Consider the following 23405-nt stretch of genomic DNA (forward strand, 5'->3'; position numbering starts at 1 on the left):
TTTTCTAATTTCTTCATTTCTCTCTCTAATTCTTCATTTCTTTTCTTAACATCGTTAAACGACTTTATTTTTTGTTATAGCTCTCTATTTGCATCTATTTAAACACTGATCTAATTTAAAAAGTTGCACTTTTCTAAACTCATTTCATTTCTTAACTTTGTCAATTCTTCTTGCAAAAAATTCTTTTCACAAATTAAATCTATATTTTCTTTCTTCACCTTTATTAATTCTTGTTCTAAATTCTCTTTTTAAGAAATTAAATTTACATCTGCCTTCACTTTTGCCTTGTTTTCCCATTGTAATAGAAAACTTAACTTACTCTCATTCAAAAAACTTGGCATATTTTGTAACTTACAGTTTCAGATTTCCCCTTGTAATTTGTAATACATTTAGCACGGTCAATACTTTGCTCCACAAATTGTTAAATGGAGAACTCTTGTCTTTAAAAAAACCATTCAATTTGTTTTAAAGTAAATTTCTTACCAGTCATAAATTCTATTAAGATTATTTTCATCAATAATTACATTCATTTATCACTCTTTCCAACTAAAAATATTTAACATTTGTCAAAATCCTTCACTCCTTATCTCAGATTGCACTCCATTTTCATTTTACTCTACCTAAGTAAGATCTTGCAAATTCAGAATTAAACTTCCCTTTTCTTTAACCTTGATTACTGGTCTACCTTCTCCTTGAGGCAATCTAAAAGCTTCTACGCTTTTACACACAATTTATTTTAGACTTCTTCCAATTGATCAGATGCTTAACTAAAGTCCATAATGACTATAAACTCCAAATCAGTTTTCTTAGCAAAGTTAGCTTTCATACTCAAAAGAAACATTAATTCTTTTCTACAGACTTTGTCTTAATCTTCTACGACTTCACTTTATAAACAAGAGCGCTAAATTCCATTAGGCAGATGTCTCCAGAGGCGATGAGCAGCTCTTTAAAATCTTCATCATACCAAAAACATCATATATGCACAGCTCAAAAGCTGAATATGCTCAAATACCATATTGAAATGAGCAATAGAGTGAGATAAAACAGAACATGGCAGCAAAAATAGGGCAAAATAGAGCATCACATAGCAATAAAATTAGATTGAACAGAGTAAAATTACACACTGAAATAGCTAAATTTATTTAGCACATCACTGTAATTTTTTTCACACCCATCTGTGAAAGGAGGCTGGTATATTTATAGTATTTATGCAGTCTCTAGAATTTCCTACAATCAACTACGATAGAGGAATTCAAGAGCTCTCTATGGACTATTCAAGAGTTTTTTAGGATACATATTAAATGTCCATCTACCACTATGTGGATAAACATTATTCTAACAAATTGACTACTTAGACAAAACTCTTTAGTGACAACTTGCAATATGGTCCATTATACCTATAATGGTTGGAATATAGTTTTCTTCTAACTTTCTCTCTTAAACTGTAGTAATTAAGACTTTAATCTGTCTATGATAACTGCTATTGAAAGTTATAAATAAAAGTACACATTCAAAGATTGGTGTTATGCATCTTTGGTGGAAGATCTAACATTATTTTCAGGAAACTATACAAGTGTATGCTAGATGGAGGTTTCGATCCGGCTGATCTTGTTATATGCAATTGCCTCAATTTTCATCTTCAGGATGGAGGTACGTTGTAGCTCAATGGTATCAAAGAGTGCCCAAATAGCCTCAACAACAAGGGAAAGGATGGGTGAATCGGTAGGGGCATTGGACTCCTCCTCCTCGTGGAATTCTGAAAACTAACACTAATGGTTCTTCCCAAGGGAATCAAAGCCCTGGTAGTATTGGAGGAGTGGCTCATTGCAGTTCTGGTGAAGTTCAATTCTTTTTCTGAGTGCATAAGGGTGACCATACTAACAATCTCATGGAGGCTCACACCATTTTATATGCTATGGAATAGTATTGTTTACGGCTATGGCGCAAGATTATTTGTGAGTCTGACTGCCAAGTGGTGGTGAGCTTGCTTAGTTGGTAGCTGGCCACCATTGTTAATCAGACTCTTCTCTTTTGTACCTCTCTTGAGTTCATTAGGTTTACTTACATTCCTCGTGAATGGAACATAGCTGCTGATTGTTTGGCCAGATGGACTTCTGGTCATCCTCCAAGCTGGAATATTATGAGTAAGGGGCAGCTTCCCCTTGAGCTGTAACAAGAATTTGATGAACTTGTTGCTCAGGACAGAGCTCCTTGTTGTAATCCTTTCTGTTTTAATAATTTTTTACCTCTTTTTTTCCAAAAAATACACATTTAAAAACACAAATTTACAATACACATCAATAAAATAAAAATAACGAAACAGATGTGCCGCTGCTGATGGAAGTGATGCTTCTGGTTATGGCTTTATCTTACTTCATAGCAGAGCGACTATGCCCAGCTTTCTCTGAGAGCTCTTCACCAGCATTCATTGGTTTGTTTGTTAAACATCCACTCAACTAAAGACCACGAGATCATATAAACATCACAATCATGTACCATTACTTGTTGCACCATGAAATCTTTCTATAAATTTGACTGCTATATTACATTTTTGAAGTTATGACATGAAACCAACACTTGTAGAGCCATCGATTTATTAACTGAAACGCTCTACAAATTTGACTGCATTATATCATTTCTAAGAACTACTAAACAAGATATTTACTATAATGATAAAAAACTACACATTCCAACATGCACTAGAAATGCTTTCCTTTAAAGTCAATCTGTCCAGACAGGGTGGACGTCTCAAACAATGAAGTGAATGGATCCTCTTGCATGCTCCCACCTATAGATGAAAAAGTCTAATTGTTGAATTCATAAGATGTGAAAATTCCATTTTTCTCAAATGTTCGATCATCACACTCTACACTGCCCTCAAATTTTGTGTTTCTTGTGCCGCCTCTTATCCACAAAAGTTCCTCCACGACCTCTTTCATCGATGGTCTTTTCCTCCTCTCCAAGTGAAGGCATTCTCTTGCCAGCCTTCCCACATCTTCCATCTGTTGCAGATTTCCCTCCTCCAATACTTTTCTATCCAAGATTTCTATGAGACGGTTTTGATGAAGTCTCGACAGAAAAAGATGAGATAAATTCCACTCATTGTCGGTCCTTGCTGTGGAGATTGGTTGCAGGGATGTTAAAAGCTCGACCAGGATTACCCCAAAACTATATACATCACTTTTATCTGTGAGGTGATACGTTTGGAAGTACTCGGGATCTAAGTAACCCTTTGTGCCCATTATATTAGTGGTGAGATGTGTGTCATTGGAAGCACTAGAAATGAGACGAGAAATGCCAAAATCTGCAACTTTGGGAGAGAGTTTCTCATTCAAAAGAATGTTGGATGATTTTACATCTCGATGGAAAATGGGTTGAGATGCACCAGAATGTAAATATGCTAAAGCCTCCCCTGTCTCGATTGCAACCTGCAAACGTGAAGCCCATGGCAAAGAGCCTTCTTTGGAGTGTAAATGCTGAAACAATGTTCCATTCGGAATGAATTCGGATACCAGCAAAGGAAATTTACCCTGGATGCAACACCCTAACAATTTCACTATGTTTCTGTGATTTATTTGCGAGAGAATTGCAACCTCGTTAAGAAACTCATGATCATCCTCCAGATTGAAAGCTTTCTTTGACTTTTTAATGGCCACAAGAGTACCGTCTGATAGAATGCCTTTGAACACAGTTCCGAAGCCGCCACTTCCCAGCTCCATTTCCGTTGAATAATTATTAGAAGCTCTTGCCAGCTCTCTTGCAGAAAACATTCTCAGGCTTTCTCTCCCCACTCTTGAAGCAATAAATTGCTGCAACTGCTGATAATACTTAGCTTCCACAACTTTCAAGTTGTGTTTTAGCCACCAGACCAAAATACATGCTGCTAAGAAGACAAACACAATCGAAGAGACGGATCCTGTGCATTTTACCAGGCATCAAAATACAATTATACATTGTAGATTATAAATATTTTTAGGCAAACAATTAAAGGAAGTAATTCTAATATTTGTTACCTATGATTGCAGGGAATGTACCATGATTTGAGCTTGTGGGCATGCATCTTGTCCCATTATGAAAGCCATCTCCCTTGTATCGCTTTGCACATGAACAATTGTAGGAACCTACCAAATTATGGCATATTCCCCCTGTCTCTTCTCCAACGCATGCATTCAATTTTTTACTCCTACACTCATCTATGTCTGAGCAGTCATCATCACTATGATTAGAACTCATCATAATAAGATTTCAGAAATACAACTTATTGAACAAAGATCTAGAATGGATAAACAATAGATATTGAACAAAGATCTAAAATGGATAAATAATAGATTTATTTTTTTTAGTAAGTCAAATTATGCTATTGCTATCAAGATTCAGTTGTGAAGATTTTGAACTAAACTTATTGATCTATGTGAATAATGGTTCACAATGATTCATAAGATTCTATTTCTTGTGGGAGTGAATATAACACTTAACACTTATTACATTTAGGTGATACTCACTAAGGTATGGAAACTTTCTTGGAGTTTAACCATGGAGAAAATTCCATAGTTAAGTGTGATTAAGCTGGAGGGATAATGGAATTGGTGACCTCTCAGAAAATTCTAGTGTTTAGCCTCTATGATCATAAACTAGATGCAATAAATGTTGAGTGTTTTCTTCATTCCTATGAAAAAGAAGTTCTTGTAAATCACTGCTCATAAAATATAAGTCAATAATTTTGACTAAAAAATTGCAGAATCCTAATAACAATAATGCAATGACCCAAAAGTTATACCTGTACAATCTGTTCCATTCAAGTAACCATTTCCTTCATATCCAGGAAGACATTTGCATACATGTCCTTTTCCTGAAGGAGAGTCGATGCATTTTGCTTTGGAGGCACAAGAATAAATTGTTGTATTTCTTGCCTCGGTGCACTTGTGGAGGCCGATACCCCAATTAAGGCGGAGACCATAAGAAACATCACCCTTTGTTCCGCAGAAATCGCTTGTTTTATTGGTGAAGGTTGAGGGGTCGAATATGGTGGAGAATCCACACTTGGATTGGTACCTGTTGGTACTAGTATTGAAGATACGAAAGAGACCTCCGCCCGTGAAATTTATTGAGGGCCAATTATTTGGAAGGTTGATTTCACAGCAACCATAGCGGCAGTACGGTCGAGTACTCTGAGACTCGCATATTGCTACACATCTCACCTCTCCCAAGCCCCCAAAACTGTATGTACCAGATGTATTGCAGCCCACAACTATGAATCTGTTGGAGCTTGAAATAGTGAAAGACCCATCTGAAGGTAGACCAAAGTAGGTTTGCCCTGACATGTGTCCACACGTCCACGCATAGATATACCACGAGTCTATTACGAGGTGCCCTGTGTAATTGATCTCCATTACCTTGTATGGATAAGTAAACCCATCTTTATGATTGCCTTTAAGTCTCCCCTCGCTATAATTACCTACGTTGGCATAGAAGAATGGAGCCATTGTTTTAGTATCGTTATCTCTCTCGCAGCTGATCTGAAAACCAGGGTGTCCGCAACCAGAATTGTTAATCCAGAATGGGTAACTCACTCTCGTTGATCCGCACTTTTCTGGATGGCATTTTGCAGCAATAAATCCCACCAAACAGATACAAGTTATCAAACGGACCACAGCTCCAATGTGCATCAACATTTTCTGTTTGAGGGAAAACCAAGATTGTGGCTAAGTTCACAGTATAAAACTACTTGACAAATTAACACGACACTTTTTTGGCAGCATCTACCCAGCTGACCAAACATACATTTATTTCTTATTTAATATTAAACTAATATTACAAAACAACTGTTCTAGAATTTTAAAAATATTAATAAATTAATAATATATAGCAATCTGGTCGGCTAGATATCCATTTCGCAAGGTCAGCTTTATATCCATTTCGCAAGGTCAGCTTTTCACATGAAAGCAAGTTTTTGTAGAGACTTCGGGATAAGTTCACATGAAAGTAAGAAACCTCTTTCTATATTTAAGGTAGCTGTAGTAGTTCACATGACTTCAATAAAAGGATAGCTTTAATTTTAGAAGTTCATGTGGTTATACATATATATCACAGTATCTATATGACCTGAACAATCTTCTTTTTCTTAAATCAAAGGTTGACCTGAACAATCTTTTTCTTAAATCAAAGGTTGACAGTTCAAGAGGACAATGCAATGCAATTCAGAAAATGTTAAACCATCCATCCATAGATTGGGAATCAATCATTTATCATAAATACAATGAAAGAAACACTGTGTTACTCTTATTTATTATTTAAATTTTAGTTTGCTAAATAGCCAATGGATCCTTTTTATGCGCTTTGACACAAATTTATTTTATGGCAATTCGATGTAAATTACAAGTGAGAAGTAGGATTTAGTATTTGTTGACATACTGTAAAAATTTCAATAGACAATATTTATAACTAATAAAAAAACATAATGACCAGAAACATAATAAATACATTAAATTGCATCACCCAAACCTTAAATATAGTTAAGAAATATTTGTGGATAGATAAGATTCCATGTAAAGAAATGCTAAAAGATAAGCAAATCAATATCAAATAATTATAAGCAAGCTATAACCAAAATACTTCTAAATAGACTACAAAAAATATTTCATCTCGTAACAAAATAATTTTTTATCAATTTCTAATTCATAATAGAGAATTCTAAATAGTCATGATAGTTGTCAAGATATTGATCGATCCATCAGTCCCACACATTATAAATGTGAGGACCCATTACATCACGAAAACATATATATTTTTTCTTACTCTTGAGCTAGGGCTTTCTCAATCACTTGATTACACACACTTCCAATCCCAACTAACAATGAATTCACCTTCACATGTACATTGTTTAATGTCTCCAATTAGCAAATAAACCCCTTTTTTGGGTAGAATCTTCTATCTTGTTTAATTCTGCACATGCTTGGTTAGTAATATATCATACATGTTAGAATAACTCTTTCCATGAGTATCAGGCCTTCATCCTCTTGGAAATATTTCATTTCCTTTAAAACCTACTTATTAATGCATTTGTAGAGCCAACCAATCAGTTTGCAGACCACAATATGAAATTTGAGTTGCAAAATATCTAAGTTTTAATATTGTTGTTCACCAGTCCGTACATTCTAGTCTTCCAATATAATCTGTCCCCTCTTACATCAGAGACTCTTTCCAATTTATAAGACACCCTAAAATAACTAATTTCAACCAACTATCATCGTTGAGTTGGGTATTTTAAAATTATTACAAACTAAACTTCCCTCTAAACCAGGTGTTACCTTTTTTAATTTAATGTTTGAACTTGAAACACCATACAATGGTTTTATTAAACATTAAACTCTTTTCTATACCTAAACCTATCTTGAAGACCTAATATTATTTTAGCATTATAGGTTCCAAGATTGCCCAATTTATTTGATGACCTTGTTTATACATTCCTTCCTTCTTATTTGTTTTGAGGATCTTTGCGGTCTTTATAATCTTCAAATGTGGCTTGAATATTTGAGGTGCTCCTTCACCATACTCCCCACCATAAAAGGAACTCTTGCCCCAAGAGTTGACCTCTGATCCATTGTTCCTTTCTCCCATCTGCTACTGCTGAGGGGTGGAATTATTCCTCAAAGTGATCTGCTCCTTCATCCTAGTTCTTGCAACCACACACCAAGATTTAGATACATAAATATTTGGGTTAGACTATCCTCTTGCTTGATAGTATTGTTGCTGCACATTAGACTACTGGAAAGTCTTTATTTGGCTCTGCTCTGTCACCTTATCGCCTTCATCTGTCTACTCTCTTAGAGGAAACTTCATTGCTCCAACCAAAACAAAAGGTTGTTCAACTAGCCTTGCCACCCCTAGTTTGTCCTGCCTCTTAGCCTGGCATTGCTTCCAACCAGTATCATAACGTGGAGTACCCTGATCTTGCACTAGAACATCTCTACCAAAACACATCAGTATAGTTTCCTTATGACTCCTCACCAATGGATGCAACTTATACTTCACCTTTCCTTGTTGAACTACATATGTATTTTCATAGCCATTATGCATGACTCTCCTTGAACATTGCCAAGATCTTCCCAAAATGAAATGCCCACAAGTCATGTGCATGACATCACATAGTACCTTGTCTCTATAACTCCCAACTGAAAAATCAACCATCACTTGATCCTTAACCAACAAATTCTAATTCTCATTGACCCAAGTAGCATAATAGGGAGCAGCATGTGCAAAAGTTTTCAAATTCAATTTCTTAACAACTCCATAAGATAACATATTATTACTTGCCCCTGAATCAATTATAAACTTGCATACCTTGCCTTGAAAAAGACAATTTGATATGAATATACTTGGATCTTTTGGTATTTGATTGCTTCTTCCCATCAATAAGCACTCTCCTTCTTCTGGAAGAAGTTCAATGGGTTCATTCTGCTCATCCTTTCTAGGCTCTTGATCAACCAAGTTTACTCTTCTCCCTCTCCCTTTGTCTTCCTGCCATTTAGGACACCGAAAGGACTAATGGTCTACTTCATTACAAGTGAAGAATCTTCCTGTGAACACTCCACTTCCTCTTCCTCCACTTCTTCAACCTCTATAACCCCCTTTTGATTCTAAAAATATTTTGTCCTTATCCTTATCATTGCTGCTTTGAAAATCAGTAGTACCTCTTCCCCCTCTTCCTCTCATGGAAGATCCACCTCTATTGATTCTCTACTTTTCTTGTCTCCTTCTTATCTTCTTCAGCCCTCAAGGCTAACTGATAACATTCATCAACTGACCTCGTGGTAGCAAGACTAAGTTCATCCTAGATATTGAACCTTAGTCCCCCCATATACCTTGCAATCTTTTCTTCTATCTCTTCATCATGATCCACCCTAATATCAAGCTTGTGAAATTCCTCAGTGTACTTCTATACATCCATCTCCTTTTGCCTGAAATCTCTCATTTTCTTGTACAACTATACTATATAATCCTTTGGTAAAAATTTTGCCTTCATTTTGTCCACCATAGAATATCAAGATGTGATCTTGGGTCTACCATTCTTCCAACTGTCTGCTTGGATGCAATCTCACCACAAAAAAGCATGTCTCTTCAACCTAGACTTTGCTATCTTCACTGTTTCCTTCTCTTTTATCCCTTCACACTCAAAGCAAGTTTCCATTGCACTGAACCAATCTATTAGTTCTTCATCATCCATCTTTCCTCCATACACAGGTAAGTTTGTCCTTACCCTTTTATCTTCATTTCTTATGGCTTTTGCCAACTTAGCCATTCTTACTTCCTCAGGGTCCTTTTCTTCTTCTTTGGGTTCTTCTTCCTCTTCTTCATCTCTGATTTCTTCATCCAATCTAATGCTCTTATGTTTCTTCTCTAGTGCTGATAGCCTCTCCATCATGGACTTTATCAATCTATCTTTTGCAGCATTCTCTTTGTCCCTTTTTTCTAATGATGCCCTTAACTTTTTGTTAATCCAACCAGAATTGTTAATCCAGAATGGGTAACTCACTCTCGTTGGTCCACACTTTTCTGGATAGCATTTTGCAGCAATAAATCCCACCAAACAGATACAAGTTATCAAACAGACCACAACTCCAATGTGCATCAACATTTTCTGTTTGAGGTAAAACCAAGATTGTGGCTAAGTTCACAGTATAAAACTACTTGACAAATTAACACGACACTTTTTTGGCAGCATCTACCTAGCTGACCAAACATACATTAATTTCTTATTTAATATTAAACTAATATTACAAAACAACTGTTTTAGAATTTCAAAAATATTAATAAATTAATAATATATAGCAATCGGTCGGCTAGATATCCATTTCGCAAGGTCAGCTTTTCACATGAAAGCAAGTCTTTGTAGAGACTTCGGGATAAGTTCACATGAAAGTAAGAACCCTCTTTCTATATTTAAGGTAGCTGTAGTAGTTCACATGACTTCAATAAAAGGATAGCTTTAATTTTAGAAGTTCATGTGATTATACATGTATATCACAATATATATATGACCTGAACAATCTTCTTTTTCTTAAATCAAAGGTTAACCTAAACAATCTTTTTCTTAAATCAAAGGTTGATAGTTGAAGAGGACAATGAAATGCAATTCAGAAAATGTTAAACCATCCATCCATAGATTGGGAATCAATCATTTATCATAAATACAATGAAAGAAACATTGTGTTACTCTTATTTATTATTTAAATTTTAGTTCGCTAAATAGCCAATGGATCCTTTTTATGCTCTTTGACACAAATTTATTTTATGGCAATTCGATGTAAATTACAAGTGAGAAGTAGGATTTAGTATTTGTTGACATACTGTAAAAATTTCAATAGACAATATTTATAACTAATAAAAAATCATAATGACCAGAAACATAATAAATACATTAAATTGCATCACCCAAACCTTAAATATAGTTAAGAAATATTTGTGGATAGATAAGATTCCATATAAAGAAATGCTAAAAGATAAGCAAATCAATATCAAATAATTATAAGCAAGCTATAACCAAAATACTTCTAAATAGACTACAAAAAATATTTCATCTCGTAAAAAAATATTTTTAAATCAATTTCTAATTCATAATAGAGAATTCTGAATAGTCATGATAGTTGTCAAGATACTGATCGATCCATCAGTCCCACACATTATAAATGTGAGTCCATTACATCACAAAAACATTTTTTTTTTCTTACTCTTGAACTAGGGCTTTCTCAATCACTTGATTACACACACTTCCAATCCCAACTAACAATGAATTCACCTTCACATGTACGTTGTTTAATGTCTCCAATTAGCAAATAAACCCCTTGTTTGGGTAGAATCTTCTATCTTGTTTAATTTTGCACGTGCTTGGTTAGTAATATATCATACATGTTAGAATAACTCTTTCCATGAGTATCGGGCGTTCATCCTCTTGGAAATATTTCATTTCCTTTAAAACCTGCTTATTAATGCATTTGTAGAGCCAACCAATCAGTTTGCGGACCACAATATGAAATTTGAGTTGCAAAATATCTAAGTTTTAATATTGTTGTTCACCAGTCCGTACATTCCAGTCTTCCAATATTATCTCTCCCCTTTCACATCAGAGACTCTTTCCAATTTATAAGACACCCTAAAATAACTAATTCCAACCAACTATCATCGTTGAGTTGGGTATTTTAAAATTATTACAAACTAAGCTTCCCTCTAAACCAGGTGTTACCTTTTTAAATTTAATGTTTGAACTTGAAACACCATACAATGGTTTTATTAAACATTAAACTCTTTTCTATACCTAAACCTATCTTGAAGACCTAATATTATTTTAGCATCATTATAGGTTCCAAGATTGCCCAATTGATTTGATGACATTGTTTATACATTCCTTCCTTCTTATTTGTTTTGAGGATCTTTGCGGTCTTTATAATCTTCAAATGTGGCTTGAATATTTGAGGTGCTCCTTCACCATACTCCCCACCATAAAAGGAACTCTTGCCCCAAGAGTTGACTTGTGATCCATTGTTCCTTGCTCCCATCTGCTGCTGCTAAGGGGTGGAATTATTCCTCAAAGTGATCTGCTCCTTCATCCTGGTTTCTGCAACCACACACCAAGATTTAGATACATAAATATTTGGGTTAGACTATCCTCTTGCTTGATAGTATTGTTGCTGCACATTAGACTACTGGAAAGTCTTTATTTGGCTCTGCTCTATCACCATATCACCTTCATCTGTCTGCCCTCTTAGAGGACACTTCATTGCTCCAACCAAAACAAAAGGTTGTTCAACTAGCCTTGCCACCCCTAGATTGTCCTGCCTCTTAGCTTTTCATTGCTTCCAACCAATATCATAACGTGGAGTACCTTGATCTTGCACTAGAACATCTCTACCAAAACACATCAGTATAGTTTCCTTATGACTCCTCACCAATGGATGCAACTTATACTTCACCTTTCCTTGTTGAACTACATATGTATTTTCATAGCCATTATGCATGACTCTCCTTGAACATTGCCAAGATCTTCCCAAAATGAGATGCCCACAAGTCATGTGCATGACATCACATAGTGCCTTGTCTCTATAACTCCCAACTAAAAAATCAACCATCACTTGATCATTAACAAACAAATTCTGATTCTCATTGACCCAAGTAGCATAATAGGGAGCAGCATGTGCAAAAGTTTTCAAATTCAATTTCTTAACTACTCCATAAGATAACATATTATTACTTGCCCCTGAATCAATTATAAACTTGCATACCTTGCCTTGAATGAGACAATTTGATATGAATATACTTAGATCTTTTGGTATTTGATTGCTTCTTCCCATCAGTAAGCACTCTCCTTCTTCTAGAAGAAGTTCAATAGGTTCATTCTTCTCATCCTTTCTAGGCTCTTGATCAACCAAGTTTACTCTTCTCCCTCTCCCTTTGTCTTTCTGCCATTTAGGAAACTGAAAGGACTGATGGTCTACTTCATTACAAGTGAAGCATCTTCCTGTGAACACTCCACTTCCTCTTCCTCCACTTCTTCAACCTCTATAACCCCCTCTTGATTCTGAAAATATTTTGTCCTTATCCTTATCATTGCTGCTCTGAAAATCAGTAGTACCTCTTCCCCCTCTTCCTCTCATGGAAGATCCACCTCTATTGCTGCTCTACTTTTCTTGTCTCCTTCTTATCTTCTCTTCAGCCCTCAAGGCTAACTGATAACATTCATCAACTAACCTTGCGGTAGCAAGACTAAGTTCATCCTAGATATTGAACCTTAGTCCCCCAGTATACCTTGCAATCTTTTCTTCCATCTCTTCATCATGATCCACCCTAATATCAAGCTTGTGAAATTTCTCAGTGTACTTCTATACATCCATCTCCTTTTTCCTGAAATCTCTCATTTTCTTGTACAACTATACTTTATAATCCTTTGGTAAAAATTTTGCCTTCATTTTGTCCACCATAGAATACCAAGATGTGATCTTGGGTCTACCATTCTTCCATCTCTATGCTTGGATGCAATGTCACCACAACAAAGCATGTCTCTTCAACCTAGACTTTGCTATCTTCACCTTTTCCTTCTCTTTTATCCCTTCACACTCAAAGCAATTTTCCATTTCACTGAACCAATCTAATAGCTCCTCATCATCCATCTTTCCTCCATACATAGGTAATTTTGTCCTTACCCTTTTATTTTCATTTCTTATGGCTTTTGCCAACTTAGCCATTCTTACTTCGTCAGGGTCCTTTTCTTCTTCTTTGGGTTCTTCTTCCTCTTCTTCATCTTTTACTTCTTCATCCAATCTAATGCTCTTATCTTTCTTCTCTAGTGCTGATAGTGTCTCCATCATGGACTTTATCAATCTATCTTTTTCAGCATTCTCTTTGTCCCTTTGTTCTAATGATGCCCTTAACTTTTTGTTATCTGCCACTTGTTCTTTCACTATCTTTGCCAACTCCATATTTGTCAACCTTTTAGGAATCTCTTCTTCTCCTTCAGACATGGTTGCTTGACCAACTTGGTACAAGAATCATCCATTGGTTGGAGTTTGGTGATTAGGTTTACAAGGAATATTTTAATGCTATGAGGGCTCGTCACTCTACAGTGGGTATTAAATGCATCTGACAAGATCAACAGGTTCTCACCGACCTACTGAACATTCTCCAAGCTTTTGTGCATCATTATGAGCAAGTGTTTACAACTTAGGGGCCCTCTATTGCACGTGATCAAGCATTACAAGCTTGCCTTGCTATTACTCCCAATAGGCTTGCTCCTGAGCAATATGCCTTTTGTGAGCAAAATCCAACACTTGCGGACCTGAAGGAAGCTATAGTTTCCATGGTTGATGATAAAGCCCCTAGATGTGATGGCTTCCTTATTTTACAAGATGCTTTGGGATGACATTGGCCCTAATTTGCTTCATATTTATCATGAAGCATACAACTTTAACTCATTGGGCAACATCATTAGTAAAGGGAATATTAAATTCATATCTAAAGCTAGTGATCCTAAAGAAATTTGCAACTGGAAGCCCATGACTTTTTGAATGTCTCCTACAAGATCATTGACAAAGCCCTCTCTCTTAAAATTCGGCATTTTCTCCCTCAGATTGTTCGGCCTAAAAAAACTAGTTTTATCAAGTCCCACTATATCTATGACAACATTATTATTGTCTAGGAAGGTATAGAATGGACTAGGCAATCCAAATAGTAGGCCTTATTCCTCAAGATTGATTTTACCAAAGCATATGACCAAATTGAATGGCCTTTTATTTAGCCATGCTTCAAGCTCTGGGTTTTGACCCAATCTTTTGACAGTTAGTGCAGATGCTTTTTGGGGTTGCCTTTGCTTACATCTCAATCAATGGTCGATAGTCTAAAGCTTTTGGGCTCTTTAGGTCTATCTGACAAGGTTGTTCTCTTGCACCTTCTCTATATGTTTTGGTGGCTGAAGGCTTTGGATATCTGCTTGCCAATGCCATCTTAGAGGGTCTGGTGCATGACATTTCTCTACTAGAGTCGACCACTTAGCTAGTTAATGGTTATTTTGTAGATGACTATAAAAGTTCAATACATGTGTGAAAGAAAAATAAAATATCAATAATAATAAAACAAAAATGTCAATAATAAAAATGTTTTTCATTTGAAAGATTTAATTCAATAATAGATTTGATTCCTAAAATATCTCACATATTATAGTTAACAAAACTTTTAAAATATTAATGTTAGTTATATTTCTTTACTATACCATAAACAGAAATTTCTTTTAACTATTATATAGTTTTATTTCCTTAATAATATAACTATTATAACTTCATCAAAATTCACTATTATAACTTCTTTTTTCATGATATACAATTTAGAGGGAATTTCTTTTTTAAACTTAGAAGATGAGAAGATTGAGTTTGCGTCAAGCTATATGCCAAAATTATATCTTGTCATTCAAATACTTGGAGGTGGATGGATTGGATCCATAATAATAATTATACACAGAATACACACTACAAGAACTTATAGAAATTATAAAATGATTTCATTGACTGATCAAAAAACATTACATTGTGTCTCTTTTATAGAGGTCTTTGATTGTTTTAGGAAACATTTAAATTAATGGACATAAGACAAATAGACTTTTCTAGAGTTATCTATACAAATGACTTATAGAACTGTACAAAATTAAATATTAATTTTATCTAACCCTATTCTATAATCCAACAATTTCTAGAATCCTCTATTACTCCTTTACATTTCATTTGAGGGGCAAATTACACATTTCAACAATACTACCATCCATTAATTATAAATTATTCAATTGACACTACTATTTTTCTTCTACATGATATCAAATTTCCTTCATAGTAGCTACTTGTGAAACAAGGTGGGTGTTGTGCAGTTAGATCTTTAATTTAAAAGATTTCAAATTAGGATTCGATCCAAACAATGCTATAATAGTACACTAGGTAATATAAAAAATCATCAATTTTCCAATGTGAAAAACAAACTTTTAAAATGCTAACAATGAGACCATTTACTCAGCGTCCTTTTCTAAAATATGGTAACTACTTTCCTTGTTAAATAGAGGAAATAATGAAAGATTAGATTCTATGTTGGTAATAATGTGTACTTAGGAAAGCAGTGGGGAGAATTTTCTAGGTCCCATTTTTACTTTACAATAAGGAAAGAAGTAGGGAGATTCATTCAACATATTCTCCGGTAGTAGGGAGATTTAGTAGGGAGATTCAACATTTGATTATGTGGCCCTACCACCTTGCCTCACAAAAAAAATGGGAACCTGTGAATGTTGGGGTAGCCGATGTTTATACTTCTCCCTAGCTCGATGACTTCACCCTAGCTTGACATATAACAAATGAGCCAATTTTTATTTATTTTTATAATCATGTGAGCATCGCAATTATGACAACACTATCAATATTACAACGATGCCAAGAATATTTACCAAAAAAAAAAAAAAAAATCACACTCAAATTGCACTCCTATCACAAATTTTCATGGGTAAGTGCATGAATTTGGGTCTCATTTTTGGGCAAAATGTGAAAGTGTTCTTCCTATTTTTGAAATTTCATGTAAATTGATGTCAAAATTTGAGGCATTTAGAGCTTGAATATAAAAAAAGTTAACAAATAAAATTTTAGTGTTTGGAATCTAGCTTTTGAATATGTAATTTATTTGTGTGCCCATATGATAGATTTTATTTTTGGTATGGATCTTTAAAACCCACTTTTTCAAAATGCTTATTTTAGGACCATACCACACTTGTGTATGAACGTCATAATTTGACACAAATAAATGAATTCTAGTAAATCCTTTTAAAGGGAGTTACCTAATACACTTAAGATTGATGAAAATATTTTTTAAAAATTTTTATTGAATATTTTTTTATTAATTATTAATTGGCTGTAAAAGTAAATTTTAAAACCTCTCATGTACAAACACCATAATTTGATCAAAATTTCACTTCTTTCAAATATTCCTTTTTTTTTTATCCTCAAAAGAATTATATGTAGATTGATGACATATAAATATAAAATAAAAAAGTTATTAAAGTTTTAGTGAACTTCATTATTTTACATTTAGGTACCACCTTTCATTAAAAAATAATGCAAAAATAGTAAATAAAATCATAGCAGTATAAAATTTATATTTATGAAATCAAGACAATAAGAGCTCTAATAGGTTTTTGTTTCATAAAAAAACTGATTGGAAAGACCCTCCACAAACTATGGCAAGGTGTGAATTTGTCAATTCAATGCCTTGCTAAATTTTGAGAGGTTAAGGTATCATGAACCAAAATCTAAGGTAGGAGAAAAAAATCTGCCCAATGTTGTAAGAAACAGACACCCATAATTTGAAATTTAAAAAATTGGTAACTGTTTTGAAAAATTCAAATCGACATATAAAATCCCCCAAAAAAATAAAATTTTAAATTTTTAGAAATGGGTTCCTGTTTTTTAAAAGTAAAAAATAGGTACCTGTTTCTAAAAAATACAATTTTTTTATGTTTTCTATAACAAGAAAAATAATGAAACGAGATTCCTTGAAAATGGCTTATGGGATGAGAAGCGCTGGTTGCCGGCTGGGCTAGGGCTCTTTCCCTAGCCTATTATTATTGGGTGATCTCTACTATTTTTTTCCTGTTCTATTTGGATTGTCGGCTGCTAGACATAGTTTGCATGGGTGTTTTTGGTAATCTTCTGCAGTTGATTTTGGATTGTAGTTTTTATTGTTTACATGGCAGGGCCTGGGATTTCTTCTGCATTGGTGAGAATATATGGTTCTTCTCCAACTGTGCATGCAATGCGATCTTAATTGTTTTATTCAGGGGAGAGCTCCAAGTTGAAAAAAGCTAATGGTTGTTTTCCGCGTAGCCATGATCGCCCTATTCTGGTTATTCCTCCAGTGGCTGTAATGGAGGACATTGAATATTGGACCAAGCATGCTTTGATATACAAATTTCTTGGCATCTAGATTTCCCTATCCGCTCTTGAGGCATGGATCCGCCACTCATGGCAGGTGGAAGGTGATATGGAGATTATGTTGGCAGGGAATAGTTAATTTTTTGTTGTATTCTCTTGCATGTCTGATCGTGATCGTGTTTTTGAAGGAGGCCCTTATTTCTACAACCTTGTGGGGTTATTTCTAAAACCTTGGCATTCAGGATTTAATGTTGTTGAGGATCTCCTTTCAATAGTGCCAGTTTGGGTTTGCTTGCCTCGCCTTCCCTTGGAATTTTGGCGTGAAGACATCCTCTGGAAAATTGCTACTTTTTTGGGGAAGCCGACTGCAATCGCACATCAATCCCTCGATAAAAAGGTTATTTCTTATGCTAGAATTTGTGTTGAAATTAATTTGAATAACCCATTACCAGATACTTTGGAAATTTGTCTTGGGGCTTCTTCTTGGGTGTAGCAGTTAGATTATGAATCTCTCCCTTTTTGTTATTGGATTTTTCATGAGTATGGTCATTTACAGCATCAATGGCCCCGTAACTTGACTTCCAAAGGAGTGGATGGTTCTACAGCTAGCAATGGTGGTTTGGCAGATACTACAGGGAAAGGACAATCTCAGATGGCCAATACTACCAAGGGGATGAATCCGCAAGATGCTACAAGTAAGGGTAACGCTCAAATGCAGGATAAGGATGGCTTTACCCCTGCTCACCCATGAGCTAAGAGGCATGGTCAGAAGAGGCCTTTGAAAGAAAGATTATCTGATTCAGGTTTTAATCGCTTTGAGGTGCTGGATAGTATGGTTCTAGAGGAGGGTATTTATCCTCCTATCTCTTCTAATTCAGTTTTCTCAGATGAGGGATTTGTTCCTAATGATGCTTGTGGGGCATCCCAAGTTGCAGTATACCAGAACTGTGAGGTCCCTATAGCTCCTGTGACAGAGGCTCTAGTGACTCCTGTGGTGTTGGAGGATAATGATGTTGTTCTGGCTGATCTAGTTAAGGATGTACTACCATTAAGTAAGGGCAAGGGATCTCCTCTCCCCTTGGGGTTGATGCCTAGACCCTTTAAGCGTGTTTCTTTTACTCCCCCTCTAAGAAGTGGGTGCAAAATAGACTGAGAGAAGATTAAACTCATAAGAGATATATTGATTGAGTCTGGTTCAGTGAAACCTTTGGATGCTCTTTTTCCCAATTCTACCCAATGATGATTATTCTCTCATGGAACGTTAGGGGGTTGAATAGCATCCCTAGACAAAAGGCTATTCATAACTTGGTAGTTAATCATAGTCTTGATGTTTTTTGTATCCAAGAGACTAAGCTCTCTGTGGAGTCTATGGTCCAACATGCCTCTAGTATTTGGTCTTGTGGCCAATGTCAGTGTGTTGGGGCAATAGGCAGTGCTGGTGGTTTAGCTATATTTTGGGATCCATGAAAAATTTCTCCCCTTGGCTGGGTGTCTTCTCGCTCAGCTCTCTCTATGGTTGCTTCTGCTCTAGACTCAGGAGAGGTAATCATGGTAACTAATGTGTGTGCACCTGTTGATCTTGTGGGAAAGGAGGAACTTTGGAACCATATTCAATATGTTAGAAATTGTCACCCTTATCATCCTTGGGTGTTAGCAGGGGACTTCAATTTAGTTTTAAGTCTGGAGGAGAAGCAAGGTGGTTTGGCTAGACTAGGGCGTTCTTTTGCTCTTCTTTAGCAACACATATCTCTTTTGCATCTCTCTAATGTTAAGCCTTCTAATGGTCTATATACTTGGAATAATTGAAGGACTGGAGTTGCTGCTATCTTAGAACATCTGGATAGATTTCTTGTTTCTTGCTTATGGGTTAGTGGCACTCTTACTCTCTCTTTGGAAATCCTTGATTGGAGGGGTTCTAATCATTGGCCAATCAAAATTTCTACTATTGGGGCTTATGTTCCAAAGCATCCTCCTTTTAAGTTCCAGTTGATGTGGCTTCATGACTCCTCTCTTCATGATTTTGTTTTATGCTGGTGGAAAGATGGTGCTCCTGCATATGGTACAGCAATGTACTCATTTTCTAAAAGGCTTCAATATGTTAAAAGGAAGCTCAAGATATGGAATAGGCAATGCTTTGGGAACCTTCACTCTATGAAGAGGCTTGCTCAAGAAGATCTTGATGTCATCACAAGGGAGATTAGAGATCGAGGTTTATCAGAGTATCTTGGAAGGGCTGAATCCCTTGCTTCTAGAGCTCTAGAAGAATGGGAACTTTGAAAGGAAATTTTTTGGAAGCAAAAGGCTAGAGTTGATTGGCTCCAAGAAGGTGATCAGAACACTGCCTTTTTCCATAAAACTGTGCAATCTCGCCGGAATTAGAGCAATATCTCTTCTTTAGTTAATTCTCAAGGTATCCATCTAAATTCCTTGCCAGCTTTGTTTTAGGAGGCTACTCGGTACTTTTCTACCCTCTTCTCTGAGGACTCTCCTCCTGCTGATAATGAAGAAAATATTCTTTTGTCTTGTATTCCTTCCCTTATCACTCAGGAAATGAATGATTATTTCATGTGTCCAATATCTTTGGAAGAGCTAGAGGAGGCAGTCTTTGGCATGCCTAAGGGGAAGGCTCCTGGTCCTGATGGCTTTCCAGTTGAGTTCTTTCAAGAATTTTTGGACATCATTAATCATGATTTTTTGGAGGTGGTTAAGGAATCCTATTCTAGCAAGCAGATGCTTCGGGCTTTGAATTCTACATTCTTGACTCTTATTCCTAAGAGAGAGGGTGCTAATCAATTAGAGTTTTTTAGACCAATTGCCTTATGTAATGTGGTTTACAAAGTTATTACTAAGTTGATTGCTGAGAGAATTAAAAAGTGGCTTCCCATTATTATCTCAGAAGAACAAGGTGGTTTTGTTGCTGGAAGACAAATTTGGGATGGGGTGGTTATTGTTACTGAGGCTATTCACTCTATGGCTACTTCAAGGGAGAGAGCAATGTTTGTTAAGATGGATATGGCTAAGGCCTATGATAGAGTTAAATGGAGTTTCCTAAGGAGTATTCTTCCTTCTTTTGGATTTAGCTCTGACTGGGTGAGTTGGACTATGAGTTGTGTTACTTTTGCCTCTTTTTCTATCCTTATTAATGGTCAACCTTCTCAGCTATTTGGTGCCTCTAGAGGCCTTCGCCAAGGTGACCCTCTCTCCCCATATCTATTCATCATCATGGCTGAAGGCTTGGGCAGATTCATTAAGTATCAGGTGTCCCAAAATTCTATTCAGGGGTGGCAGTGGGGTAATGGCTTACCTTCTCTTTCCCGTTTTCAATTTGTTGATGATTCTGCTCTTGCGGGTCATGCTAGGATCAAGGAAACTGAAGCCTTTCGACATGATTTGGACATTTATTTAAAAATTTTAGGCCAAAAAGTTAATGAGCACAAATCTTCCATTTACTTTTTTAACACTCCTAATTCTATTCAACATAGGATTGTTGGTATCTTACAATTTCAGATTGGGTCACTTCCTTTGACTTATCTTGGCATTCATATTACTGTTTCTAGGAAGCCATGTCTCTTCTAGCAAAATTTGATTACAAAGCTTTAGGATAAGGTTAATCATTGGATTCATAGATGGCTTTCTACTACTGCCCGAGTTACTCTTCTTCAAGTTGTTATCTAAGCTCTTCCTACTTATAGAAGCATGGTTCAAGTTGCTCCTATTTACTTTCTCAAGGAGTTTGATGCTCTTTCATGGCAATTCCTTTGGAGTGGTAATTTGCATAGTACTAAATGGAGCTTGATTAGTTGGGCACCTATTTGTAGGCCTAAAAAAGAGGGTGGTCTTGGTCTTCGATCTACTCTCTTGAGTAGTCAAGCTTTGGCTGCTAAACTTTATTGGCGATGGTGCTCTAGAAAACATCAACTTTGGGCTTGTATTATCACTCATAAATATTTTCATGGTGTTGATCCTTGCTCTATTTCTACACTTCCTCTTGAAGGTTGTGGCTCAATGGTTTGGCATACTTTGAAGACAAGTGCGGTGTTAGTCAAGAGGGATCTATTCTAGATATGTAAATGTGGTTCTCAAGCTCTATTTTGGTCTGATGCTTGGGATGGATTCCCTTCCATTTTATCCATGTACCCTCATCTTTAGCCTCTTTGTGACTCTTTTCATGCCGCTGGATGGGATAAAGTGGCTCATTACAAGACTCCTTTTAAATTGGGACCTATTGTTGGTTATAGATGGAAGCATTCTTTTGATTGGCCTCCTAAAGGTATAGATGTGGATCGTCAGGAGCTTTCTCAGATTCTGGCCTCTAGAGAGTGTTCCTCTTTGCTAGGTCCTGATGTTTTGGCTTGGGGAGGCACCTTGTCTAGTAAATATCATGTCTCTTCTGGGTATGAGGAGATAACTAGACAATTATTTGGGGATGCTAAGGTCCCTTGGTGGAAGCAAGTTTGGAATAAAGTTTCTTAGTCCAAGTGCAATTTTTTCATGTGGCTAGTGGCTCACAACCACTGTCTTACATGGGACAATCTTTGTAAACGTGGATTTTAGGGCCCCTCTTATTGTGTTTTGTGTGGTAATGGGGAGGAGTCTGTCTCCCATCTTTTCTTCCATTGCTCCTATTCTATTCAACTATGGCACCTTTGGTGGAGTGCTTGGGATTGCTCTTGTAGGCATGCTTCCTCTTTGCCTGAGTTCTGGGCCTGCTTGGGAAGTGCTCCCTCCAAGTCTTCTCCTCTCCATGCTGCTTGGATTGCTGGCCCTTCATTCATGCTTTGGCATATCTGGTTGGAGAGGAATCGTCGAATATTCCAAGATGTTTGGCCAAATGTTTTGCATCTTTGGTGGAAGATCTCACATTCTCTTCAGGAAACTATTCATGTGAAGTATGAGCTAGATGGGGGTATGGATCCGGTTGATCTTGCTATATGCAATCGCCTCAATTTTCATCTTCAGGATGGGGTTGTAGCTCAAAGGTTTCCTTCTATGTCTAAGCAGCATCAACATCAGAGGAAGGGTCGGGTAAATCGGGATGGAAATTGGACTCCTCCTCCCTATGGAGTTCTGAAAATTAACACTGATGGTTCTTCCTGAGGGAATCCAGGCCCTGCTGGTATTGGGGGAGTGGCTCATTGTAGTTCTGGTGATGTTAAATTCCTTTTCTCAGTTCATAAGGGTGATTTCACTAACAATCTCATGGAAGCTCAGGCTATTTTATATGTTGTGGAACAATGTTGCTTGCGGGGATGGCATAAGATTATCTGTGAGTCTAATTCCCAGGTGGTGGTGAACTTGCTTTCTTTGCAGGAGCTTGACAATGTTAGTTGGCAACTGGCCACTATTGTTAATCAGATTATTCTCTTTTCTACCTATTTTCAATTCATTAGGTTCACGTATATTTCTCGTGAATGGAACAGAGCTGCTGATTGTTTAGCCAAATGGGCTTCTAGTCATGATCTGGGTTGGAATATTATGGATAGGAGGCAACTTTCCTTTGAGATGGTGCAAGAATTTGATGATCTTGTTGCTTAGGATCGAGTTCCTTGTTGAGCTCTCCTTGTTGTATTCCTTTATGTCTTAATAAATTTTTACCCCTCTTTTTCCGATAATGGGTACCCGATTTTTGAAAAAAGGGTGCCCATTTTTTAAATTTTGGATCGGGTGTTCGAGCCTAAAATAGGTACCTATTTTTTAAAAATGGGAATCTGTTTCGAAAAGAGCACGACCTCAATCCATGGACTTCTCAGAATTGAGACCCAACTCCTTGCTTCTACCTTCATCATGATTTCACCCCGATGTTGTAGTGGGCTCACAACATCCAATTTTTAGCACCTACGAAATGGAAACATTTCAGAGTTTTATAATTTGCAAAGCTTGGTACCTTCGAGATGGCAAAATTTCACATTTTTCCAGCTTGCTATTTGGTAGTCTTTTTCCTTGCTGAAAAAGAAAGTAGCAGAG

The 23405-nt window shown here is 36.3% G+C and overlaps 1 protein-coding gene across 1 annotated transcript; it reads right to left on the reverse strand.

Annotated features, from left to right (window-relative positions):
* Window positions 1–2502: 2502 nt before the first annotated feature.
* On the reverse strand, window positions 2503–5696 carry LOC149564542 (wall-associated receptor kinase 3-like). The gene is made up of 3 exons (XM_089816866.1): window positions 4778–5696; window positions 4014–4199; window positions 2503–3916 (listed from the first exon to the last, which is right to left on the reverse strand). The coding sequence occupies exons 1-3, from the start codon at window positions 5670–5672 to the stop codon at window positions 2805–2807; spliced, it is 2193 nt and encodes a 730-aa protein (XP_089672992.1). The 5' UTR covers window positions 5673–5696; the 3' UTR covers window positions 2503–2804.
* Window positions 5697–23405: the final 17709 nt, after the last annotated feature.

Source organism: Cupressus sempervirens, chromosome 3 (assembly GCF_028749045.1).
Source record: "Cupressus sempervirens isolate cs-2001-9-10 chromosome 3, ASM2874904v1, whole genome shotgun sequence".
Lineage (NCBI taxonomy): Eukaryota > Viridiplantae > Streptophyta > Pinopsida > Cupressales > Cupressaceae > Cupressus > Cupressus sempervirens.

Coding starts and splice junctions, on each gene's coding strand:
- LOC149564542 (XM_089816866.1), bottom strand. CDS start 5,672: ATGTTGATGCACATTGGAGCTGTGGTCCGTTTGATAACTTGTATCTGT. Junction 4,200..4,777: donor GAATGGAACAGATTGTACAG/GTATAACTTTTG, acceptor ATGACTGCTCAG/ACATAGATGAGTGTAGGAGT. Junction 3,917..4,013: donor TACATTCCCTGCAATCATAG/GTAACAAATATT, acceptor TAAAATGCACAG/GATCCGTCTCTTCGATTGTG.